Here is a 26,904-nt window from a genome sequence, read left to right on the forward strand (position 1 = left end):
TTCTGCATGTAAATAGAAACAAACTTGGTAACTAAGTTTGTACAAATTTGTTTTTAAACTGAAACAAATTTGCCTTTCGTGTTTGTATGAATTTGGTTATAAACTGAATAAAATTTACTCTCTGAATTCAAAAGGGAAGTAAAAATGTTGATGTTGCTATGTTAAAAGCGTCAAGAGAGGAAGAGTTGTGCGCCCGCTCACTGACAAAAACAGAATGAGGGAATCGTGTCAAGGTGAGCTTTCCAAATCTGGGCGTGCATGCTAGGGGCTTAACGGATGCTTGTGCCGGCGTTGGCAAAGCTCAATAAAAATTTCACTCCCTTGTCTCTCCGTCGCCAACCCACTCGGATTCCGGCGACCTTGCCGGCAGCGAAATGAAGTTCGTCGACGGCTCCGTCCGTGCCGCTTGCTTGCCTAACATTCTAGGAAAGAAAGGACGTGGTAAAATATTGCTCAGATTCACTAGTCACCATCATCGCCTCTTCATTCATATGCTTAATCAATCTTCTGTTTATCCCCCAATCAATCTAAGTAAAAATATCGCCCGTCAATTTGATTAAACATGCAAACCTTTTGCTTGAGCAACACACTATATTGGCTCTTCCTAAATGAATATCTCACTTCACTACAATTTTTTTCACTCTCTTTTTTAAAAAGCTGTTATTTTACTATACAAAAGGTATATATTTTACTCAACCATAGTACTAGCAATCATCAAATTTTAAGATCATCTTCAACATAAACTTTAAAAATTCATACCTTATAACACTATTACAGCATCCCTTATCACTATTACAGTCTCTCTTATTTTTTCTATCTTCAACAGACACTTTATTTCATATTTTTCATTTCCCTCCTCGTTCCCTCGGACCCACGTGCTTATGCACATAGCAGTGATGCTGCCTCCTCATTCCAGTGGCAAATTTGCAGCTCGAATCCGCAAATAGCATCACTGTAGCATACAGCAAATGCCTTTTGCAGTCGCTGTTGGAGCGTCTCCCGGCCGGGCGGAACGGCAAACTGACAGCACATCCCGTTGGAGACGGCCTAAACAAAATTTGTCTTCACTCTCACCCTCTCCCTCTACTCAAACCCCCACAAGCCCTTCACATGCATCACACACCACACACCACACACATCACAAGGAAACAACAAGACACGCTGCGCTGCACTGCGTTCTCCATGGGCGCCGTCAAGCGACAGGAGGAGGACGCCTTCCAAGCAGCCACCGAGCGAGCACGCCACTGCTGTGGTTGGAAGGACAAGGAGCAAGAACGTGCCATGGCGGTGGGGGCAGAGGAAGAAGGCGGTAGGCGGGAGGAGCGGGAGCTCATCCCAGGGCTGCCGGACCACGTGGCCATGGAGTGCCTGGCGCGGGTGCCGAACCGGTCGCACCGGCGCATGCGCCACGTAAGCTGCGGATGGCGCGGCGCCGTGGGGAGCGCGGAGTTCCGGCGGCGCCGGAGGGTTGCCGGGGCGGCGGAGGACATCGTGTTCCTCGTCCAGGCCGCGCCCGTGGGCGGCGACGGCAAGGGCTCGACGCCGGAGTGCTCGCTTGTGGCGGCGAACCTCACCACCGGCGAGTGGCGGCGTGTGGAGGGGGCGGCGGCGGCGTGGGGCCCCGTGCCGCTGTTCGCGCAGTGCGCGGCCGTGGGCGACGGGCGGCATGTCGCCGTCGTCGGGGGCTGGGACCCGGACACGTTCCACCCGACCAGCGACGTCCGCGTGCTGGACGTGCCCACCGGCGAGTGGAGGCGCGGCCGGCAGATGCCGGACTCCCGGAGCTTCTTCGGCTGCGCCGGTGGCGACGGCAATGTCTACGTCGCCGGCGGGCACGACGAGTCCAAGAACGCCCTTCGCTCCGCTTTCGTGTACAGCGTCGCAGCCGAAGCCTGGCGCGCGCTCCCGGACATGTCCGAGGAGCGCGACGAGCCGCAGCTCGTCGCGACCCCCGGCCGAGTCCTGGCGGCCAGCGGCTACCCGACCGAAGCCCAAGGAGCGTTCAAGGAGACCGCCGAGTGCTACGCCGCCGGCGACGCCTGGATCAACGAGGGCGACGTGGTCCCAGACACGGCCGGGATGTGCCTGGCCTCGGTGGGGGGTAAGGTGTGGGCCGTCGGCGCCGGGAAGGGCGGCGTGCGGGAATGGGATGGCGCCGCGCGCGCGTGGAGGGACGTGGCGGACGGCCCGCCCGGCATGAAGGCGTGCGTGAAGGCGGTTAGCGTCGGCGACGGCGGCGCCGTGTTCGTGTTCGGAAAAGCAGCCGACGCGGCGGAGGGCGGTGAGTACGCCTCTTGGGTGATGGACGCGAGCGGCGCGCCGTGGAAGCGAGTGCCCGTGCCGCCAGGGTTCGACGGGTTCGTTTACTCGGCCGCGGCCATGCGGGCTTAGAAATTAGTTTAGTCGCGAGCTTTTGCACTTGGGTTTGGCGCTTACACTTGACTAAAGCCGTAAAAGCGCAATGTTTTGGGTCTTGTTTTCTAATCCGAGTATCGGATCACTATATTATATGCATCTTGTTTCGTTGGATTCAATTTCTCGGCAGTACTCCTCTTCATGTACTTTTTCTTCCTAATCTTGCTATGTGTTGAGATTCGTGTTTGATGGCGGACAGTCGTCCTCTTTTGCGAGGTCTTCACCGCCAACGAGGTTAGGGTCAGTGTTTACAGTGTCCCTAGGCTTACAAGGAGACTGTGGTGGCAGCTGCGTGATAGTGCGGTGGTGGTGTGGTGTATGCTTCATGATGGAAGACGATAAATTCATCAAAGCATGGTAGTCAGTAGGGTTTGAAAAATCAATAAAAATCGCTCGGTATTTGTGAATATCAGCTAATTTGATCTGCAGTGTATTTAGAAATCGATCGGTTTTTGAATTGAATTTAAAATTTTAAAAAATAAAAAATCACAATTTTTTTTTAAAAATACCAGAGACAATTCTAAGACTTTCTATGATTTTTTTCAAAAATAATAACATTTGCATCATATTTCACGGAGAGAAAGTTTAAAAAAAATTACTGAAATGGGTTGTATGAATATGATGATTTGGCTTATCATATTAAGAAAAAACTTAATATGCAAATACATATTTTTTTTATATAAGACGTATCTTAATAGGATCTTTAAAATTAGTTTCACTTCATTTAGAGTTTTACTAATTTCACCATGATTTTTATAAAGTTCAGTAAGAAACAATATTGTAATTAAATTCTTCATGTCTACCATTATTTTTCCTACATAAAGCATAATATAAGTAAACTAATAAAAATGGTTTCACTAATTTTGAAGATGTGATAGGTTAGTTATGAATTAATCTACATGTTACAATAACTATTTTATGAGTTCATGTATTTAAAAGACATAGAGACTAGCAAAATTGATTTGATGATTTTTGGATTAACAAAGAATTAAATATGTATTTAACTAGGTTTAGCAAATACATTTTCTCATATAAAATATACAATTTTATGAGGATAAATAGTTTTATCATGTAGATAATGTTAAAGGAAACTAACAAAATTTGTTTCACTTGATTTGATTTGGGCTGATAATGGGTCAGATCGGATTCGGGTCGAGCAAAACTATACCCGACCCGAAACCCGCTAGCCATAACCTAACCCGAACCTAAATGCCCAAACAGGCTAAATCAAAAGCCGAACCTGAACTCGCTAAACGCCTGTCTGGTTTCGGGCGCCCATTGGGCAGGACAAGGAGGGGTGACAGGGGCAGGGCAAGGTGGTCGGGCAGGGCAACGTGGCCGGGCGAGGCGGGGTAGTGCTGAGGTGGGGGCAGGCTGGGACGGGGCGACGAAAGAGCGGCGGTAGTGGACCGACGTGGTCAAGCGAGGTGGGGCGGCGCTTGGGAGGGGGCAGGCCAGGGCGGGGCGATGCTGGGGTGGTGACAGAGGGCCGGTGTGATTGGGCGAGGCGGGGTGACGCCGGGGAGGGGCATGCCGGGCAGGATGGCGGTAGCCGGAGGGGTGGGGTCACCGAGGATAGGGTGTGTGAGTGCCTTTTTTTAGATGTGGGTGTGCGAGTGCCAGTGACATGGACACATGGTGATATGGGCTGCTGGGTTGCAATGTTGAGTTGGGCTACATCTATCACGCGACCATGGGTGAAATTCAAAACTCGAACCTGACCCGATTTGATTCGAGTACTCAGCCCGTCAGACCCGTAGGTGAAAATTGCGATCCGAACTTGAACCCATCGAGTCCAAAACCCATGGATACTCAAACCCACAGGTCCAATTGCCAGCCTTAGATTGAAGCTCAGATGAATTAGTTATCGATTTTACAAGATTGATATATATTTTTTGGTTTTTCTTGAACTTGAGCAGTTTTTGATCGAATTCGAGTGGTTTTCGATCACAAACGAAATGCAAGAAATGCAATTGCTTTTAGATGGAATTTGAGCGGTTTTTGGTTCAAATCGAGCGGTTACCAAATCATCGATTTGGTCAATTTTTCTCTAATTTACAAATTTGACCTAATGAATTTGAGCGAATTCTTATCGAATTTTAATCAATTATTCGCGATATACATGAATTTTAGAAAATCACAGGGTAGCGATTTTCTAAATCTCAAATGATTTTGTTAACCCTGTAGTCAGAGACAAGTAAGAAAAGGCATGACGTGGCGGTAACACTTGAGGTGGTGAGGAAAGGGTAGGGTGGGACATCAGCTAGTGAGGGCAAGTGGGAAATTAGGATTACAAGGGTTTAGAGAAATGTTAGCCATTGAATACAGATCTAGTGGCAGGGGCGGACCCAGCAGTATAGGAGTGGGGGCTGGGTCCCTACTCATTTTTATTGTTTTAGTGAACTGTAGACATCTGTAGATCCAGTGTTACTGTAGCTAGCAGCCCCGCTCGATTTCTGGACTGGGTTCGCCCCTGTCTGGTGGCCTAAGTTTTTGGCGGTTTAGGGAAGAAAATATTCAAATATTTGATAGACATTTCCGAAATTAGATTTTGAATATGAGCCTAATTTTTTTTTAATACAAGGTCGTGGATGAGAAAAGTGGGACCAGTGGCACCAGCTTGGAACAATAAGGGTAAGCAGTGGCGGATCTGTAGTAATGCCACTGGGGTCACCGGACCCCAGCGCCTTTCCTCCCAGCAGGAGTAAGCTACAACAGTCAACCACTTGTGACCCCAGTAAACGTGATTTTGTGCCCCTAGCCCAGCTGTGTACGCGAGACAACGAGAAGGCCGAACGGCCAGGAGCACAGGTCCCAGGACAACCCAAAGCTAGAAACGCATGTATTTGCACTGGTTGTTTGTTAGCCCAAATCCACTAATCCAGCCCAAATGCATGGACCATGGGTCCGCCGTCCACTCCCACAAGTCACAAATATTATCCTTCGGCCTTGCCTTGCCGACCTCAATTGCCCTTTGGCCTTCTCGTTTTCTTGACAGCACGAGCTTGCAAAGCACGCGCCGCTGCCGCCGGAAGCAAACTGCAAATAGCGATTGCAAGGGACTGCGATGATTTCTTCTCCAATTTGAAGATTCGTTCCGATCATATCGAGCCATCAAAGTCTGCATTAGTCCTGGTGATTAGTCCTGGTGACCTGGTATGTGGTATGCGTGATTTTTTTCCTGAGCTCCATAGATAATTAGGTTTAGGGATTTATGGGGATTAATGGATTATGATTGAATGATTGTGAGAATATTGTGTGCCATGTGCAGTGAGCATAATGGAACGATTTTTGAAAAGAAAAACACCATCAACAGCATGCAATGATGAAGGGAATTCATGTAGAGATGGAGATGGTGCATCAAACATCAATGCTACTGCTCGTGCTCGAACTTCTCAGTCCCGGATTCTGTTACCAAAAGAGGTAAATCTAGATGAACTTCCTTATGATCCAGCTGATAGGAAGAGAATAATACAATACCCAGGCATGAAGCTACAAGATGAGATAAGACGAAGGTATTTAATTAGAGGTCCATACAGACCACAACTTGGTTTTAAGTACCCACAAAAGCAGATAGCAGGCAAGTTACGGCGGTTCAATGCTGAATGGTTCAAACAATATGATTGGTTGGAATATAGTGACAAGGTGGATAAAGCTTTTTGTTTATTCTGCTACTTGTTTAGAGATTGTATTGAGGGACAGGGAGGAAACGATGCATTTGTAACAGAAGGCTTTTCTGGGTGGAACAAGAAGGATAGACTAGATTATCATGCAGGTGGGTGTACTAGTTTTCATAATACGACAGTGAAAAGATGCAATAATTTGTTGAGACCAGAACAATCAATTGTTGCCGCTCTCTGCAAGCAAACTGATATTGCCAAAGAGGAGCATCTTACTCGATTGAGTACTTCAATAAATGCTGCCAGATATTTGCTACATCAAGGATTAGCTTTCCGTGGCCATGATGAGACAGAAGAGTCTAATAACAGAGGGAATTTTCTTGAGTTGGTAAAGCTTTTGGCAGCGCAAAACGAAAAAATAAAGAAAGTAGTGCTAAGAAATGCTCCTGAAAATCGACAAATGGTGGCTCCATCCATTCAAAAGGACATTGCTCGGTGTTTTGCACAGGTAACAATGATCTCATTTATTATTCATATTTTACAAAAATAATTAAAACTAATCTTTATTGTTTTCTATTAATTGTACAGGTCATAGTGAATTCTATCATTGAAGAAATTGGTGGTGATGTCTTCTGTTTGTTAGTTGATGAATCTGCTGATATTTCCGATAAAGAACAAATGGCTGTGGTTTTGAGGTACGTCGACAAGTGCGGAATACTAAAAGAAAGACTTATTGGCATTGTTCATGTGAAAGAAACTTCTGCTTCATGTCTCAAATTTGGAATTGATTATTTATTTACTAAATATGGCTTGAGCTTGAAACAAATAAGAGGCCAAGGGTATGATGGAGCAAGCAACATGAGAGGTGAGTTCAATGGTTTGAGAGCTTTAATCATGAGAGAAAATAACTCAGCATATTATATTCATTGCTTTGCTCATCAACTTCAACTAGTCATAGTTGCAGTAGCTAAAAAGAATGATGATATTAGTGACTTCTTTGACATGATATCACTTCTTCTTAATGTTGTTGGAGCATCTTGCAAACGGAAAGATATGATACGAGAAAGTCAACAAGAGAGGGTAAAGAAAGGCATTGGTAGTGGACAAATTTGTAGTGGAACAGGTTTAAATCAAGAGCAATCTCTTCAAAGAGCTGGAGACACTCGGTGGTGTTCTCACTATAAAACTCTCAAGAGTATTAACAGTTTGTTTCCTATTGTTATTGAAGTGCTCCAATATGTTGAAACAGATGGTCCAAATGATGGAAAGAGATGGCAAGCCCGTGGTCTCCTAGATTACCTCAAGGATTTCGATTTTGCTTTTCATTTGCACTTGATGTTGCTAATATTGGGCCATGCAAATGCTCTCTCACTTTGTTTACAAAGGAAAGATCAAGATATACTAGAGGCTATGTCAGAGGTAAAGTCAACTAAGCAGAAACTTCAACAAATTAGAGATGATGGTTGGGAGTCTTTATTGGAGGGTGTATACTCTTTTTGCGAAGATCATGATATCCCAAAGTTGGATATGGGAGAACAATATATTGACCGTCATAAGCCAAGGCAAAAAACAAATCGGACTAATTATCAACATTATAGATGGGATTGCTCGAACCGTGTTATTGATTTGCAACTTAATGAACTCAATGATCGTTTCACTGAAGCAACTTCTAATTAGCTTACACATATGGCAGCTTTCAGTCCCAAGGATTGTTTTGGTGCTTTCAAATTCGAGAGCTTGATGGAATTGGCTAAATATTATCCAGATGATTTTAGTGAAGTTCAATTGAAGGATCTTGCTCACGAGCTTTATATTTATATTGACAATGTACAAGCAGATGAAAGATTTGCAAAATTGAATACTATTACTGAACTGGCTAAGTTGATGGTTGATACAAATAAACATCTTGCCTTTCCATTGGTTTATCAACTTCTGAAGCTTGTACTTGTTTTGCCGGTTGCCACTGCATCAGTAGAAAGGTGTTTCTCAGCCATGAAAATTGTGAAGACTATACTACGAAATCGTATTGGTGACCAATTTATGAATGATGCTATTATTTGCTTTGTGGAGCCGGCCCTTCTTGCAAGTATTCCAAATAACATGGTGATCGATCTCTTCCAGAAGCTCAAAGATCGTAAAGAACGATTATGAGGTAACACTAGTAAGTAGAATATTTTTAAAGTTTGATGTTGCTGTATGTTTTTGTTAGTCATACATGTCAACTATAAAATATTGTGTTGATCATTATTTTCAATTTACTTCAAATTTCCTCTTATCTATGCATAGTGACCCCATCGACCTATTTTTCTGGATCCGCCCCTGAGGGTAAGGATGATGACACTGGCGTGTGGTTGGCCATTGTATAAGCTTATGTTGCCAAAGGGACCCTTGCTACTGTTTAAGTCCCAATTGGTGCTATTCAAACTTCATTGACAACTCTTAAACTGCTCAAGTGAGATTAAGAGATAGGCCGACATATTCGTGCGTCTATTACAAGGATCTAAAATGGACTACGTTTCAAGTTTCAATCTTGAGCTTTCATTTTCTTGTTAGCCTTAATTTTGCTTGGAACGGCATGCCATCAAGGGACGCCATAGATGGTCTCAATTCTCTCGGTGCTATGTCCAGAACACAGAAGCAACAAAAACTAATGTATCGTGCATTGCATTAAAGCTTCCATAGTAACATGACTATGTTCATGTTTGGTTAGTCCCCAAAGTGTGTGGCGACCACACAAGGGGAGTAAGAGAAAGAAAAAAAAAACAATGTGCAGACCACATCAGTGGCTATGTACCAAACATTCTTTTTAGGGGAAGTTATGGGCCAAACACAAAGTTAAATTTGTGTTTGAGGGCGAGAGCCCAAGCATGCAGGGTCTTCTTAGGGCTATTAGAGATGAAGCCTTGTTTTGGTGTGCAGCGGACGTTAGGTTTCCGATCCTATTGTGACCATAGGCGTTTTAGGTTGTGGACACTCTTGAGTTGCTTCGGACACGCTGGTAATGAGTACTTAACTTTGTAGCTTGTGTGTTGTTTTTCCTTTTGTTCCTGTTGTTTGCTCTTTGTTACCGGGTTTTTCTATTCGAAATCCCATTCTTCTCTTAATATAATGACAGGCAGTTCTCCTGCTGGTTAAAGAAAAAAAGTTTTTACCCGAATGAAATCAACCAAGATTCATGCATGCTACAGGGGAGGGGAGGGTGGTTTCTTGATAGGTTTTGATCTCACCCGGATGAAATCAACCACATCAGAGATGATGCTTGGCTACCCAGGGCACGGATCGCTAGATGGAATGCACGGTGAGATTGGGTGATTAAATTTTTTTCTAATTTTTAGTTTTGTGAAAGTAGGATTTTTTTAAATTAATTTGTGCTTAAGACCGAACGCCATGTTAGCTCTCCTTGTTCACATTGCGCAAGGCCGGACAATGAGGTTGTGCAAACGAGCTAAGGGCAATGAGGTGACGCCAACTCTAGCGCCATCAGTGACGACAGAGCTAAGCATTAGGGGTTCAACTTCTTCTTTCTCCTTCCCCGCCTTTTTTATATGCTAATCCGTGTGTTCCAGAATTCCAGCCAGTTATATGCATGCATGAGCCGAAATCTTCAGGTGAACTCAACAAACGCTACATGAGAAGCCTATCCGAAGAAGACCATAAGCCAATATTCGGATAGTCGTTGAAACCAGAAAACTATTTGCATTTTGCACATCAAGTTCTGTGCTTATTGTTACAGCTTAAGACAACATGAAGGAAGAGCATGTACAAGGCAGACGCACCAAATATTGGCTTTCTGGTTGCTCGACTCCAAATCTATATTCAGATGACCAATGTACAAGGCAGACGCGATGCAGTTCCTAGGTAGAGGAAGGGGCGTCTGGTTGCTTATCAGGGAGCGCGGCTTGAAATGCTGGGTGTGCCATGTACTCGGCGTGAAGCCTGGCAAGAGTGGGGTAATTTGACTGCAGCAAAGCAGCATGCTTCATTAGTTCTTAGATTGAAAAAAATAGACACACCGATGTACATTAACATAACAAGGAAGAAGAAGGGCAGTACCATGTCAATTTTAGTACGATCCAGCGCTACATAAGTATGGGGTGCAAGGAATACATCTGCCTGCATGTGAAGAAGAATACAGAAGATACTCGAATCAACTGACGGCTGGTCTAAACTAGCAGTGATGTACATTCCTATGAAAAACACAAGGCAAGTTGCCAAATACTAGGTTTAATTGAACATGGATACTGGGTTATGCGTATCATCTATCATCTTTGATGAACTGGAACTTCTATTTGGACAAGCACCAGTAGCAATTTGTATCATACTGCATTTAGGAACTCTTTTATTTCAGAGACTGCACCTGTACGCCAAGTGCGTAATGGGTTCTAAACCATATTGGGGCATAGAAGGCAGTTCTATCCCTTGCTAATAGCACGGCACAACCTTATCCTTATGTTCATTTTGAGTTAATAACCCATGCCCCCTCCTTTAATTTAAGCAAGGAATAACACTGTTATATCAAACTCTCAAAAACCCTAGAAATTTTTAGTTGTCTTTGGGAGAACAGACAAGAACTGCTGATGATTCTTTTTTTTTTAAATTCTGTTTATTTTCTTATATGAGTGTTAGATTGCCAAAAGGACACCTACGCCAGATCAATATGATAACACTTAAATTCACCACAATGGTGAAAGAATCCAATATAAAAAAGTGATAAAACTCAGTCTCAGGGAACCAAACGTACCAGCTGGACTTCATCTCCTGTTGCGTACTTCCCAGCACAGCCTTTTATCAGGTTCTCAATTGCTAAATGATTAACGAAAGTGAGGACATTGTAGAATAGCAAACAAGCGCAAAGACGATAGGGATCAAGAAATAAGAATGCTAAGCAAAACAATATGCTTAATAACTGAGCTAAAAGAACTAAGAGTGAGTTTCTATAATCATGTAATACAACAGAACTGCAAGGCGAGCAATATTTTCTTGAAGCAAAATTTGCTTGATGAAGTAATGCAGCAAAAATAGTAGAAACTTCAATCAGTAATGAACGGTTGTCTGTGAAGACAACCTGTGAAACCTCTCTCAATTTGTTGTTGGGTCCACGAGAGTTTCTCCCCTGCACCAACCTTTTGCTCAATGAACCTCTGCAAAGAAGTAAGCACCATATCAAGTAATGTCCCTGTACAGCAGCTTTTGTTCTTTAAACGAACTGTACAGTATATTTTACTTTACAAAAACAAGTTGTCTCAATACAGAATCAATTTGCAGCAAACAAATTGCATCATTTCACAATACAAATGGGTATCCTGTTCCTGTATAGAACTCAAGTGCGCTGAGCAACCAATTTCTACAGGTAGAACATCATATGGTGAGAAGTATTGTACAATATACTTACTAACACTGTAAGATTATGGAGGGGTTGAATACCAGAACCTACAATGCTTGCGATCTGCCACAGAAAGATAGTAAACTTCACATTAGGTATCCCATTGGATAGTAAACTTCACATTGACGTCAAAAAATAAGACAGAACAAAACAAGGCAAACAAGTTCACATTGGGCATGATGATTTGGTGACAAAAAAAATAACAAAACAAGGCAAGCATACAAGCACATAGAATTCTAGATTATGGTTAGACCCTGCTAAACTATATATCTTTGTGCTGCACCTGCCTGTGTTGTAGGGCCCGTGTGCTGCCTGCGAACCCTGACAACAGCCTTGCCGTGCGGCAAACCAGAGGGACTTGAACGCACACGCATGGACTCCAACAACTCCAGCTGTAATTGTTTTACTTGACCTTTATCTCTAGTATTTGTACTCTTTATCCCTTAGTTTGTTAGATTGTTTGCCAAATATTTATTTACTCCATGCATGTGCCCCACAAGCTACAATGAAATTCAAGTGCGTGATAGCCCAACTCTACACCTTCAGACCTAGCTTTGTTCTGTCCTGTACTTCCACACGCTCAGCCTCAGCAGTCCCATCACCTCGAAATACACATTTCCATTTACAACTCTTTTCCTTTTGGGTAAGATTGTCCGATCCCATTACAGTGGGTTGGAAAATACCATCTAATGCGCCACTTACATGTGGCCCTAGCCTCACACGTTGGCTCACAATGAATGATGTTTACCAATTTAATCATCTTTGCATTTGCACTAAGCTAATGTATTATTCCCTTTTTGTCCTTTTTGTTGTGCTACTTATGTGATCTAAGTGACTTAGCCGCCTAAGATGAATTTGCGGATGACAGAGTACAATTTTTGATGGGTTTGGATTGGAATATAAAAGATGTCCACAAACTCTTAAGAAAAGGCATGAAATGGCAAACAGGTAAGAGGCAACTAGTAAAAAAAAAAAATTGTGTAATGATTGCAGAACATTCCAGATCAAAGAGTCTGAGTGTTTCCTGTGTTTGTCTTAAATAGTGAAGAATGTTGTGCGCTAAATTACAATTCCGTCCACAGATGACACTTTTAGGTTCAATGAACTATGAATAACATGTGGTCACCATCATGAACATAAGGGTGCAGAACTTATCGTTACCTGGTGATTCAAAGCCTTCTTTTTAAGGTCTTGAGGTAAAAGAGGAGGCTCGGGGTACTTGTCCTCCAAATACTGCAAAGCCACAAAAGGAACATGTGACTCAAGAGATATTCAATTTCGAGACAACAAACACTAGTATCTCAATACTTGCCAATGCTATTGCATAAGAGTAGCCAATTACTGCATCTTCATCAACCAACGCAGGGACGAACTTCATAGGATTAAGCTTCACGAATTCTGTCGCCCACAAAGATCAACCTATTACTGAATGTCCAAACAAGAGTTCTTGGATAATCTAATTGCATCCAGCTTTGTTCCGCACAAATACTACAATAGTTGAAGTTGTCACACATGATACCCGACGTGGAGTGTATCATCGAGCATACTTAGGCCCTGATCTGCACTTCCAAAGCCCATCACCAAAACCAAACCACACTAGGAAGCGAGCAAATACACAGCGGCTCCTTACACGAACCAGACCAGCTACAGTAGCACTCCACATCCAAGCACTAGTAAGCATGCGGCAGTACTAGTACCCACCTGGATCAGATTGCTCGCCCTTGAGGAGGTTCACCGCCTTGTACTCGTAATCCACACCGGCAGAAACATCGAATCAACGCAGTCCAACAAGATCCATCCAAGAAACGATGAGGGGTGCGGGGACAGAGCCCGTCGGGGCCGGGGCGGTGGATTGCCGGGGTTAGCTCACCCGAGCAGCACGGACCTTTGAGGTTGAGAGCGATGCGGGCGCGGTGGGAGCACGAGCTGCGCCAGTAAGAGTACAGCCTCGGCCGCGCCTTCACCTCCGTCGCCTCCGCTTCCGCCATTTGCCGCCACGCACAAGCTGCTTCGCTGAACTGAGACCGAAACGATGGGAGGAAGAAAACCGCTAGCAAAGTGGAGCACGATACTCTGGCTCGTTGGCAATACGACCGGCACTGCGGCTGAAGCCAAGCCGAGACAGGTCCGGCCCATAAGGCCTAAGCGAAGACGAGACAGGCCCATCCACGTCACGCCTCCCAAGGCAAGTTCTTCAGAGGTGGATCCTGCCAAGCGGCCTTTTTGTCCCGCGCTCTTATTTTTATATTTTTTTTATTAAAAATTTAAATAAATAAATTTCTCATAAAAAATTACGAAACTAAACATCTACTATCCTCTCATAAAACGGTTAGAACTTATCACCATCTTTTAGAACTTATCACCATCTTTTCTTAGAGCGGTAGGCTTACAGCCCTCTTAAAACCTCAGTATACATAAACAGTAAATCTCGTTGAACAGTACTTCGAAGTTCAATTTTTCCTCTATCTTCTTTATTCAAAATAGTGATGTTCTGTTACTCCAAAAATTCTAAAACTTTTTGTACGTGTTACATAATCCATATGCAACCCATTTTAATTGAATTTACCCAAAAATCCTGTGTAGAATTTAAACTAAAATTCTCCAAAAAAGGCTACTTTTATAACTTCTAGCAATTGTTAGGACCTCAAATAAATTTCTAAAAAACTGGTAAAATTCACTAATATTCTTCTTATGTGATGTGATAATTTCTAAAATTATTTTTGCACTAGGTTTATATATGTTTAAATTCAAATTAAGTTAAAAAAAGAATATTACATGAAATTATAAAAATACATATAAATGGTGTATTACAAAGGAATTCACTTTTTTACCATATAATATAGGGCTGAAAATAATTTAGAAATTATCACATCATATAAGAAAAATATTAGTGAATTTTACCAGATGTTTAGAAATTTATTTGAGGCCCTGACAATTGCTAGAAGTTATAAAAGTAGTCTTTTTTTTTAGAATTTTAGTTTAAATTTTACACTAGATTTTTGGGTGAATTAAATTAAAATGGGTTGCACATGAATTATGGAACACGTACAAAAAGTTTTAAAATTTTTGGAACAACAGAACATCACAGTTTTGAATAGAGAGGGTAAGATGGAAATTGAACTTCGAAGTACTGTTCATCGAGATTTCTGCCTTATCGCTGTTAGGGCTGTAGCCTGCCCGTCCATGAAAATACAATAAGAGTTTGTGGGACTGCTTATTGTGCTCTTAAAAGTGGTAAGGTTTAACCGTTTTATGAGAGGGCGGTAGGTGTTTAATTTTTTAATTGTTTTTACGAGGAATCTATTTATTTATATTTTTAATAAAAAATATAAAAATAAAAAACTCCTCCATTGAGAGTTTGTTTGGCTGATCGGTTTTTTATGCAATTTGTGAGAGCTTTATTAAATAATAGATTATAATTTTTAATTTTTAGAATGATTCTGTAATAGTGATTTTTTAAAAGAAACTAGATACTAGTTGAAAAAATTAGCTTCTTCTGATTCCATTTTTTATAGAATAACTTCCTTTATAAAATTTATTCTAGAGAATCATTTTTTTTACATAATTATATTCTCTATAGATTAACTTCCTCCATAAAATTTAGTTTACTGTAGAGAAGCGCTTTCCCATATAATTACTTTCTCGGAGAATTTGATCAGGAGCGGCCCAGGAAGCCAAGACTAATTTATTGGCCCACTTTCTTTATTTCCCTTCCATTTTTCTTTGTGAAAGCGAAGTGGTACAATTTCAAAGAAACCCCTGATGATTTCCTCTTCTCCCAGTATTCCCCTCCGAAATCCACCTCTAGCCTTCGCCGCGGTTTTGCGCTTCTCTAATCCTCCTCCCCTGCTCTCCGCTACCAGTCCCACCACCACTACCCTCGCTTCCTCAAACCCTAGCCGAGGGGAGCGGAGCTCGCCGGCGATGGACGGGGGCGGAGGAGGGGCGTTGGGTGCGGCGGCCGTGCATCTCCACGCGAGCTACCCCGAGGACGTCTTCCGCGACTTCCGCGCGCGCCGCGCCGGCATCGTCAAGGCGCTCACCACGGGTTAGCCAACCTCGCGCTCCCTAACTTCCTCCTGGCCCTCGCGTTTGTGGATGCTTCGCTAACGGGCTCGTTCCCCGTGCTGCTTCTGTGGCGTGCGCAGATGTGGAGAAGTTCTACCAGCAGTGCGACCCCGGTGAGGCTGCCGACTTGGTTCCCTTCTTCTTTTTCTCCCTTTTTGCTGCTCGACTTCGAGCTAAGCTGCTGCCTTCACTCTGCGCGAATCTCTTGTTTGCTTATGGAGGTCGATCCGGTGCCGTTTACGGCTTCGTCGGATGCTTAAGCTCGCTCGCTCTCTCGATTTAGCCCTAACTCATGTTGGGTATGTCAGTTTCAGTGTGCGATTAGCGCGCGTGTTGCTAATTTGGTTGCGCCAGTCAGTTTGCTTAGGTCAATTTAAGTCCGTCAGCTAAAGAAACTTAGGTCTATTTTAGTCCATCAGCTAAAGAAACTTAGGTCTATTTTAGTCCATCAGTTAAAGAAACTTAGGTCTATTTTAGTCCAGCTAAAGGGAGTGTTTGGGATTTGAAGTGCAATCAATGTTACACTTCATAGATGGACATCTAGACCTTACAAAGTGTGGGTAATGATGCTAGAGCTGAGGTAATCTGTGCTTCTGCTTGCATGTATAACGCTTGGGAGGAACCGTTACGAATCTTGTGTGGGTAATGCTGCTAGAGCTGAGGTAATTTGTGTTTCTGCTTGCATATATAACGCTTGGGTGGAACCATTACAATTTACGAATCTTGTTCTTTAAGACAGGGAACTGTGATCTGTCAGAGGACAGTGTCAATTGATTATTGGGCACATGTTCATTTGACTTGGGCTGGAGTATGTCCTATAAGTGCAGTCATGATAAATTGTGATCATGTCTTGTTAGTAAGTATTACGAGCATGTTTGTTCAGTCTTCGGATATATGTTGATTAGAGCTACGGTTCAAGATACTGCTACCATGAGGTTTGAAATCTGCTTGAAATTATTTAAGCTAACCAAATCAAACTAGTGCCTTTCACCCGATGCATCATGTGGGAGTTATTTAACCTGGTTTTCCGAGGTTGTTCTACTGTGAATGAAAAAGGAATGAAAGGAACATTTGTTGGTTGAAGGAATTTAAAATTTGCAGGAGAAGTCAGAGACAAGATAAAATTCAGATGCAGAAAGCAATGGTGACTTGACTAGTATTGCCCACTATCCATAACTAATGCTGATGTGCATTCAAGGGAAACAATTATGAGTAAATTGCCTTCTAGTCATCTTTCCAGCATCCACATTAAACTTAATTAACATTTAGAATACCATCCCATGCTCTACTGTTTACTAATGTTCTTCAGTGGTACACTACAAGTGATTATTTGAACACATCAGGTTCTATTTCCTTCATTTTGTTTTGTTGGTATAATGTTGTCTCTCTTGCACCAGAGAAAGAGAACTTGTGCCTTTATGGGTTACCGAATGAGACCTGGGAGGTCACTCTGCCAGCTGAAGAAGTACCTCCTGAACTTCCAGAACCAGCACTAGGGATAAACTTTGCTCGTGATGGAATGGTCGAAAAAGATTGGTTGTCTCTGGTTGCGGTTCATAGTGATGCATGGCTACTGTCTGTTGCATTCTACTTCGGATCTCGCTTTGGATTTGATAAAGATGCCAGGTTTGCATTTAGTATTCATTGCAAAGATTTATTTCCTTGTTTTTCTTTTATTTCCCTTGGTGTATGCTCTTTGCTGATGATGTGGTGCTAGTTGACAAGAGTATGATAGGGGTTAATAGGAAATTAGAGTTTTGGAGATATACTTCAGAATTGAAAGGTTTTGGACTTAGTAGTACCAAAACCGAGCATATGAGGTGCGATTTCGGTGCTACTAGGCAAGTAGGCATGAGGGGGAAGATGTTAGTCTCGATGGAGATGTTGTTCCCAAGAAGGATACCTTTCGATACTTGGGATTGATGCTATAGAGGGATGGTGATATCGATGAAGATGTTAGTCATAGAATCAAAGCTGGATGGATGAAATGGCATCAAGTTTCTGGCATCCTCTGTGACAAGTGGGTGCCCTAAAAGCTGAAAGGTAAGTTCTATAGGATGACGATTTGACCCGTGATGTTGTATGGTGCTGAATGTTGGCCAACTAAAAGGCGACATATTCAACAGTTAAGTGTAGCAGAGATGCGTATGTTGCGGTGGATTTGTGGCCATACAAGAAGGATCAGATCTGGAATGATGATATATGTGATAGTGTAGTGATAGGGTAGGAGTAACGTCAATTGAAGAAAAGCTTGTTCAACATCGGTTGAGATGGTTTAGACATATCCAACGAATGCCTCTAGAGTCATCTGTGCATAACGAGATACTAAAGCGCGTTGATAATGTGAAGAGAGAGAGAGAGGGGTCGACCAAACCTAACATGGGAGGAGTCTGTAAAGAGATTCTTGAAGGAACGGAATATCCCCAAAGAACTATCTGTGGATAGAAGCGCGTGGAAGTTAGCAATCCACGTGTCAGAACCATAGCTTATGTATCAGTCTCCTTGCACCGTTATTACTTCTGCTATTTTTTTTTACTATTACTAGTACATTTATTATTATTGTTTTCTCATCATCTTTTTAGTTGTATCTTGTGGGTTTCATCTCTAGCCTACCCCAACTTGTTTGGGACAAAGGCTTTGTTGTTGTTGTTGTTTTTCTTTTATTTCCCCCTACACTGGACTTGTGTTTATCTTTCATGCTTTTTTATTGCACTATGGAACTGTCCGTTTATTTTCCTCTTTCTCCAAAAAACTATATTGTTCTTGACAAAAAAAAAGAAATATATTATCCTGACGTCTTGCTATCATCCTATGGTACTGATATGGGTCTAGTCACTGGCAGGGGAGATGGGGAACCTGGCTCTGCATGGTGTGGAGGCACCAGTTCTAGTTGCTGGGTGGAGACTAGAGAGGGATCAATGGGCCTTGAGGAGGAGAGTGGGGTGGTGATGTATCAGGTAGTTGATATAGGTAATGGGAGAGTTGAGAGCTGGGGAGGAGTATTTAAGGCTGTGGTCAGTGGAGAGCTCCCAGCCATTATATTGCAACAGTTGTGGGTTGTCTCATTTTTAGGTGAGAAAATGGGGTTCCCTTATTTGGGTGATTCCATTTTTTCATTTATGTCTGTAATTATCTGCCATTCTTTTGCTCACATGGATTGAAATCATGACAGCCCTACTCTCTCTCTCTCATTCTCTAAAATTTTGGTGATTTTAGAAATTTGTTTGTATCCATTTATTGTGCATTCATGTGGAGATTTTTGCAGCATGTGAAATTGATACATTACTTTATCTACTTTTCTCTTTACTAAATAAAATGATAGTAGCGTGACATTTATATTCCTTGTGTTAAGGTTTCAAATTGAATTTGTGCTTTTAAATAGAATTGCCTTTTGATCTTGTGATTGTTATATTTAGGATTCACGGAATCTAGTCTAGAGGGTGTATCAACAGTTACTTTTTCGCAAAAGATATTAGGCAGTTATTGGCGAACAAGAGATGATAATCCATTGGTGGTGTTTGGATTTCAGGAGAAGGCTCTTCACCATGATTAATAATCTGCCCACTGTTTTTGAAGTTGTGACAGGGATTGCTAAGAAGCAATCAAAAGCCCCCAACGGCAGCAGTAAAAGCAACAAATCCAGCTCTAAAGTAAGTATTCTTTTAGTGGCTCTAAAGTAAGTGTGTGCGCGGCTTGCCCTACATCTTGGTAATGCTGTTGGCACAGCCCCTCGCTCATTGTTTGGCCTTCTCTTTTCAGCCGTCGAAACAGAACAATTCTAGCAGTAAGCCTGCCAAGCCATCTCACCCAAAAGACGAGGAAGACAGTGGCCGGGAGGATGCAGGGGTTGAGGACCAAGCATACCTGTGTGGCTCTTGTGGGGAGAGCTACGCGAATGGCGAGTTCTGGATCTGCTGTGATGTCTGTGAGAAGTGGTTCCACGGCAAGTGCGTCCGGATCACCCCTGCAAAGGCGGAGCACATCAAGCAGTACAAGTGCCCCAGCTGCAGCAGCAAGAGGAGCCGTGAATGACCCCCTTGGAACTCTCCCTGCCTGTTGACGTATTTAGAATCGTTAGGAGTGGTGAAGCGGCGTAGGACTGCTTCACCTGTTTAGCGCACCGGTGCGCCATTGTGCTAGTGTTTCATCGTGTGTTGTTGTAATGGACATGGTAGCTAGTGGTGATATGTTGTATTAGCAGGCTAACTGCTGTCATCTTCGTGTGAGATGAACTGCTAGACGGTTGGAAACTCTCGTGTTCAGTAATTAAGTGATGGGTTAGTATGTATGATAATTGCCTCCTGTTTGTCACCAGAGATTGTTATTCTGGCGATGCTGTGAGCTGATGTTGATGGTAATCTTAGGGATGAAAATGGATTTTTTGGATTTTCCTATCCCGTTCCGATCTGTTTTTTTCCTACTGATTTTGGATTTTCGAGACTTATGTGAACACGGGACGAAAACGGTTTAACAGTTTTCTCGACTATATTGTTGGTATCCTATCTTTAATTGGGAATATCTTGTTGGGATTCCTGTTTGTTCAATTGTAAGAGAAGAGGAGAAAGAAGAAATAAAACATGATCTAGATATGAATAGTGATAAATGATGTTGACGAGTTGTAGGTTGAGTGGAAGATTGTTTTTCTTGGTGTTTTGCTATCATATTAGGTTATTATTGTACCATGTGTGTTGGTGTGTGTCGAAGTATTGGATGAGGGGACATCCTAATTGACAGGACCCACAAGATATATGGCAGTCGACAGGAGATATTTCCTGACCTATGCCCCATTGCGCGACTAGGTGGAGACTCGTACGACTAGGGCAAGGCTTGCGTGATTAGCCTTCTTACGATATTATGCGACCAGTCTCCTTGAGATATTATGCGATCCCACGACCGGTCCTTGCCAGTAGCAGGGCTAGTCCTTACCTAACCTATCTAATCGTATATATTGTTGCCTAGTCAAGTGTTTTCCTTCTCTAGGTACCACACCCGGTGAACAAAGTCATGACCAGCGCAGTTGGGCACTGCCCCGTCCCATAGCAATAAATGCTACGCGATGAGGCTTTGTAGGTCGATATGGCGCCGCACGACGGATAAGATAGGGTCTGCAGAACGATTAGGCAAGTGATGATTTTGCAAGTAGACTTGCGGAGCGCAGGGACTGGATGGCTTGGCAGACGATCTTGTGGCACACAGCGATGGGACAGGCCAGGCGTCTGGGATCCACAAAGAGAGGCATTTCACGGATGGGACGGGCACGCAGAGCTCTCAGAGTAAGTTGGGATCATCCAGCTTTCCATAATGATGATCCAATAGTAGAATATCTAGTCAGGCATGGGTCTACTAAACAGAGCCCACTTGTAAGTTCTCCTTCTCTCTAGTATATAAATAGAGTAGGACCCGATTGGTAGGGAAACAAGGAACGATAAGTCTGAGAGACTGATCTGTAACCAATTGAAAAACACTCATAACCAAATACACATGACGTATGACTGTTATCCTTCGGGAGGTATGAACCTGGATAACTCTTGTGTTCTTGAGTTCACCACACACAAAAACACATACACCGCATGCATTGTTCATGCACCCCTTGATCGGTATACCCTGGAATCATTGTTAAGGATTAACCCTCGACAGTTAGCACACCAGGTAGGAGGCATGTTTCTACGTTCCGGTAGGTGTTAAAGATTAGATTGGACTACCCATGGTCGGATCCACAGCAACCGCTGAGTCTCATTCTGAGCACACTGGTCACCGCGAGGTATTCGTCATGAGATATGATCCAGATGAGCCCGGTGTGCTCCAGATATGGGACATCGAATTAGCGTTCGAAAGCTCTGAGGCTCAGTGGAAGTTTGCATGGCATTTCATGCAACAGGGGGCAGCATAGGCTCCCGTGTTCCGGGTGTCGGAAATGATCACCAGGCCACGCGCCCAGAGGGAAATTAGACCGACTCCGGACACGGGGACGCTCTGACATAGCCCCAACCACCACATCGTCGCCTGGAGGAGCTGCCGCAGAGGACATGGTCTTTGGCAGCGTCGTCACCAAGGTCGTCCCGCCGCACAAATGCAGGGGGCTTCCCCCCTCGCGATGTGTCGTCACTCTACGCTCGGCAGCTCGACTATGAGGTCATGATGCCTGCACAGAATCTGCAGACTGTGCGAATGCTTCTTAGGCACCCACCGATAGCAGTACCGGAGGGTTTGCCAGTAGCGCCATGGTTGCGTGATCTCGCCCTCCTGGTTGAGACCGCCTAACACCAAATTGCGGTGGCAAACACCACGTTCGTCGCTAGGACTAGTGAAGGTCGCGATCGCCAAGACTCATGACAGATCCCATGGTAGGAAAGATCCCATCCTCCCTCGGTAACGGGGAGCTCTCAGAGACCCATGCCACGTCGGGATAGCGAACCATCTGACCTATGTGACTCTTTGCGCCAACATGACCTCTGTGACATGATCTAGAGCTAGGTAGCCACCCGAGAGCAGGAGGACCGCATCTAGCGAGAGTAAGAAAGGGCAAGCAGTCCTACCACTCACCTCCCTCATTTAGGGAGGCATCCGATTCCTCCATCCCATCCCCAGGACCACGTGAACATCGTCTTTCTCCCTGAGCACGTGCCATCACCCATCAGCGAGTGACACTCTATTATGGAATGGGGTGCAACGCCCTATCAGTCCGGCTGTGAGAAGTACACTGGCTAGACAAGTTCCGGCCGGTCCTAGCCGAAAAGTATGATGGCTCGACCAACCCCGAGGAGTTTTTGTAGATCTACACCACCATGGTGCAGGCCGTGGAAAGCCATGGTAAAGCATGGCCAACTACTTCCCAACTTCCTTGACAGGTTCAGCCCGGTCCTAGCTTATGAACCTCCCAGTGAGTCAGTTCACTTCTGGGAGGACCTCGACTTCCTCTTCGCCAGAGAGGTGGTCAGACGCAGCAGCCGCCATTGCCTCATCCGATCAGTACGACGACATGGTTCATGATCGAGGCCTGGACACCCTCGGCGATGCAAGAGTCTCAGCTGGCGGAACTTGAAGCAGAAGGAGTGGTGCCGCCACGCAGCCTGGTTGAATGGAGGACGGCATTTGGTGAGAGATTCCATTCCTGCAAGATAGAGCATGAGTTTGTAATTTTTGAATCTTTCTTCCATTGCGGATTCAACATCCCTCTTTCCAAATTTCTTCTCAATGTGCTTGATCAATATCAAATTGAGCTTCACCACCTGAACCCCAACCATGTTGAGTGTTTTTGTCCATCTGTGTGAGCCTTTCCTTGGCATCGAGCCAAGTTTAAATCTTTTTCAGTACTTTTATAAACCAAAGAGGATTACAGAGAATAAATGTGTCGAGGGGTGTGATTTCCAATTGAGGAATGGAATGAAGAATTCCTATATCTTGGTTCCCTTAACCTCCTCCTGGTTGAAAGATTGGAAAAAACTTTTGTTTTACGTCTCCAATCCCGACCCAATTGGTTTTCCTTTAGTGTATAGAGGCCTTTTTCCCGTTCGAAATCTATCTTGGACACAAGACCATCGAGAGTTCGACCACACCACTTACTACGCCAACAGAATTGGCATGCTAAGGTAATTTGGCCTAACTGAGTGGCATGTGGCTAGAGATTTTATTAGCAAGAGATTGAGCCCCTTAAAGGTGCGGAGGCACCTAGCTTGGGAATACAATGGGGATGAGGATGCTTCAGGGACGTGACCGGATGTAAGGCTTAGTTAGCACTTTGCTATTTTCTTTTTGCTATGACCTTCTAGCTTTGTCGAATAACCTTTCTTCCCTTTTTCAGCTCTACTTGTATAGAATGTCACTGCCCGGTTGAACAAGTTCTTCTCTTCCGAAGCACCGAAATGTGGCATTTTGCCTTATTCCTTCACGAATCCTATACCAGACGTAAGGATTTTCTTAATGAAAAAGTAGGACCAATCATTGTTTATTTGATCTGACCTGTCGGTATGACTGCAGGCTCCAGTCTTCCGCCAAGAGCACATCCTCTCGAGTGAGGTCTTTGATATTGATGGCACTTCTTCTGTTGATGCTGTCGATAAGGGCAAAGGATCATCCAATGAGGAGACCGAGGGGTCTCTTCGATCTAAGAGATTGTCCTCATCTTCTCACCAGCTGCCTGACCCGATCCCTCTCAAGCGTAAGCGAAGGAGCCCATGAGTACTGAAATCAAAATTCTCATTATCTTCTTATTTCCTTTCAAAATATCAAGTGGATACTTAAATGTGTTCGGTTTGGATGAGTGGATAACTCTTCTCAAGTTATCAATTTTCTCTCAGTCATTCCACTAATGACAAATTTGCGTGGGTGGCTTTTTTTAGGGACATCTGGCGTGTCCTCACAATCGCCAACTCGAGAGACCATCATGCCTGATGACTCGACCAAATAGGTAATTTTAATCGAATCATCGCTCTTTAGTTGGTCATACTTTCACTCAAGAAACTTAAGATAATAAATTTTTATCACCTGGTTCTTTGCAGGCTACAAATGCCTTGGCTTTGCCTGGCCATGTGTATCTCCTCCACCGGCTCTGGCTGCTGGTCCAAGAACGAAGAAGGTGACCACCAAAAGGCCAAAGTAAAGCATCATTTTGCACTTCTCAATTTCGAAGAGGTTTGACCTGGATCCTAATCTCGACTGACAGTTTTTCTTTTCCTCTTCCCTTATTCTGTTGATTGCTGACTATCGACAGAGGTGCAAACCCAAGCTGCCGACGTCTCAACCAGTCATCCGGGACTGACTTCCTCGGTTGACTCAGCCTCGGCTCCAATTGCTCATACTAAAGATCCTTCCTCGAGCACGCCCGAAGAAGACCCGCAGCTCAAGGGAAATGAAACCTCAATATCGATCCCAACTAATGACCCATGCGCAGCGATAAAGGTTCTTCTCCAAGTCACAAGTGCTCAGGTAGCTACTGCCGAGGCCAACAACCACAAGAAGCTCGAAGCCAAGAGAGAGAAAATCGAACGTAAGGCTGTCCCTGATCACAAGTGCGCGATTCGATTATTAGGTGACTAACAAAAATTACTTTCTGGTTTACCTTTCAGGCCTTGAGTTATCTTGTAACAACAAGGAAAAACTTCTTTCTGACGCAATGAACAAAATTGACAATGATGCCAAGTATCGGGAGAAACTCAGAAATCAAGTGAAGACCGCGCGAGTTGAAAGGAAGGCCATGATGACTAAACGGGATGCTACCATCGCTCAATGGGATGATGCTGTCCTTGCTCTTCAAGAGCTGAAGGAGCAGACACTCGACCTCATGTCCCAATTAGCCTCTGCAAGCGTCGCCACATTGCTAGGTATTTAAAGAGTTACAATCCCACGATCGATACCTCATTAGTGACAGTCGAGTTCAACTGTACTAGCGAGGAGGCCGCAAAGCTTGTTAAAAGCGTTCAGCCAGTGGTTCCAACTTTTGTCGAGTCGTTAAGGCTTAGTCTGCCTAGTGATGATAGTGAGGGGAGTCCCTAGCACTGATTATCCATTCGGCTCTGACATTTTTAAAACATATTTTATGGTCTGAGAATGCCTGCAACAATACTACATGTTTTTGTCTGCTATTCCCTTGACAATGAAATAGGATTAGCATAAGTAGATACAATGATAGGTACATATTGTCATCATTCTCAAGACCATGCATCTGTCAACACCTGAAATCTTAACTAGATAAGCCATTAGATACGCGGCCCTCGAATACTCGAGAAGACGGTAATAATGAGGAAAAGACTAATACAGAACTAGAAAAAGAAAGAGCATATTGAATTTTCTGTAAACTTTTATCAATTTGCGCATTCGATCAACATACAAACATAAACTCGATAGAGAGCACACGCGAGGCAGATTAGGACTTCAAAACCCTTTTGGTCGTTTGGCGTGAGATGTTTGATAATCTATGTGCCGTTATGCCTCATGAGGTATAGTTGTCCGTCATCGACCCAACACATGCCTCCGTTGGTTCTATTTAACGTGATCGATGTAGAGCCATATAAAATTTTGCAAAAAAAATATATAAAACAAATATGGTATTGCAATGTAGCCCCCGACTCTATGGTCGAGGAAATTACTCGATTGGAGAGTAGAAAAGGACATACCTGTACCATTGATCAGAGAGTAATGTTATAGTTCTCAGCTATGTATTCGATCACGGAGTCGAACGAAGAGTAAAGCTCATTCTCAACTATGTACTCGATGACTGAGTTGGACGAAGAGCAAAGCTTGTTCTCAACTGAATACTTGAGAGTGCAAGCCCCTAAGCATTATGGTTTTAACTGCAATGTGGTTATCGAGTAAACTCGAACCGTCGGGTAGGTGGGCATTAAAAGACCCCACTCCCATTTGTGCTCGTTTTCACCGCAACCTTGATTTGATGCATCGTAATGACCGCTCATCCCTCTTTGCAGAGACGATACAAGCCATAACACCATCATGACATTCTTGACTTCAGTCGAACGTGCTACGCGCCCGAGGCGATGCCATCATATCTCGGATCTTGACGGCTACATTTACACAATACGGCCTATTTTCCCCGCTATAAATAGAGGGGACTCGAAGTTGTTTGTCCGTCACCTCCTTTGTTTCCTTTGCCTATTGCCTTCTAGGACTCGTAGATCTTGAAGCCATGGCCTCCACTCCATCTCCACCTCTTGAGCCAATCCCAGAAGTCTTCTCCCTTAGGCCTCTCGCCATGGTACTTCCTGAGGTCATCATCATCATCACTTCCTTCGATGATGAGGACTCAAGTGGCGGGCCTAAGAAGGAGAGGAGAGAAGCACTCACCATAGATCGTTGCCATCCCCTCATTCAGTGTGTTCGTCGTTACATCAAGACCTATGCTTCAGGCCAGACGGCGCAACACTCCACAACGGAGAGGAATGAGGATGGTGGTGATCTCAACTGGATCATCGACCAAGCCACCATCGAGGTCTTCTGCAGTGGAGCCCCTGAGTCATCGCCGGTTAAGGAGGCACGGTCACCTTCTCCATTGACAATCGCCAGATCGCCTTCACGCCATGCAGAAGACCACTTGGCATCATCGGTGCCAGTCAGCAGCTCTAGCAGGGTCTTCGCCTCAGCCACTTTTCCTGGTCCTTATGCTGGTCGGCGGCTGGTTCATGGAGTGATCACCTGCCGCCCGAGGGAGGAGTATAAAAGGTTCCTCAACTCGTCCAAGGGCGAATGAGGGTCCATACGCTTCCAAATTTTTGGAGGTTGTGGATCTTCATTATTTGCAAGAGCTAGGCGGATCCTTTCTGCCAATTTTGCACTAGCCACATGGATTAGAGGGAAAAAGAAGAAAATTATGTAATCAAGTAGCTAACCGAATCAAATGTAATCGACTTACCTATAACCTACCTTTTCTATGAATAAAAGTTTAGGAGTTGGTCGATGTTCCACGAG

The 26,904-nt window shown here is 43.9% G+C and overlaps 3 protein-coding genes and 1 pseudogene across 5 annotated transcripts; 3 read left to right on the forward strand and 1 right to left on the reverse strand.

Moving 5' to 3' along the window:
- Positions 1 to 1,129: 1,129 nt before the first annotated feature.
- Positions 1,130 to 2,534, forward strand: LOC133917551 (F-box/kelch-repeat protein At2g44130-like). Its single transcript, XM_062361431.1, has one exon. The coding sequence runs from the start codon at positions 1,183 to 1,185 to the stop codon at positions 2,389 to 2,391; it is 1,209 nt and encodes a 402-aa protein (XP_062217415.1). The 5' UTR covers positions 1,130 to 1,182; the 3' UTR covers positions 2,392 to 2,534.
- Positions 2,535 to 5,775: 3,241 nt separating this feature from the next.
- On the forward strand, positions 5,776 to 8,186 carry LOC133917914 (uncharacterized; annotated as a pseudogene).
- A 1,525-nt stretch (positions 8,187 to 9,711) lies between these two features.
- Positions 9,712 to 13,505, reverse strand: LOC133919109 (glutathione S-transferase Z1-like). Of its 2 annotated transcripts, none has more exons than XM_062363374.1 (9): positions 13,286 to 13,505; positions 13,120 to 13,173; positions 12,731 to 12,816; positions 12,580 to 12,651; positions 11,428 to 11,481; positions 11,101 to 11,176; positions 10,777 to 10,838; positions 10,089 to 10,148; positions 9,712 to 9,994 (listed from the first exon to the last, which is right to left on the reverse strand). In XM_062363374.1, exons 1-9 carry the CDS (start codon positions 13,404 to 13,406, stop codon positions 9,890 to 9,892), a joined length of 690 nt encoding a protein of 229 aa, XP_062219358.1. In that variant the 5' UTR covers positions 13,407 to 13,505; the 3' UTR covers positions 9,712 to 9,889. The 2 variants fall into 2 exon arrangements, with proteins under 2 accessions (XP_062219358.1, XP_062219359.1); XM_062363375.1 differs by having other exon boundaries at positions 13,120 to 13,174; positions 13,302 to 13,503.
- A 1,700-nt stretch (positions 13,506 to 15,205) lies between these two features.
- LOC133919110 (PHD finger protein ALFIN-LIKE 7-like) lies at positions 15,206 to 19,774 on the forward strand. 2 transcript variants are annotated; one of them, XR_009909895.1, is made up of 6 exons: positions 15,206 to 15,466; positions 15,567 to 15,599; positions 16,884 to 17,112; positions 18,329 to 18,558; positions 19,016 to 19,136; positions 19,246 to 19,390. XR_009909895.1 is itself a non-coding variant. In XM_062363376.1 (5 exons), exons 1-5 carry the CDS (start codon positions 15,343 to 15,345, stop codon positions 19,516 to 19,518), a joined length of 780 nt encoding a protein of 259 aa, XP_062219360.1. In that variant the 5' UTR covers positions 15,214 to 15,342; the 3' UTR covers positions 19,519 to 19,774. The 2 variants fall into 2 exon arrangements, 1 of the variants encoding a protein (XP_062219360.1); XM_062363376.1 differs by lacking the exon at positions 18,329 to 18,558 and having other exon boundaries at positions 15,214 to 15,466; positions 19,246 to 19,774.
- Positions 19,775 to 26,904: the final 7,130 nt, after the last annotated feature.

This window comes from Phragmites australis, chromosome 5 (genome assembly GCF_958298935.1).
Source record: "Phragmites australis chromosome 5, lpPhrAust1.1, whole genome shotgun sequence".
Lineage (NCBI taxonomy): Eukaryota > Viridiplantae > Streptophyta > Magnoliopsida > Poales > Poaceae > Phragmites > Phragmites australis.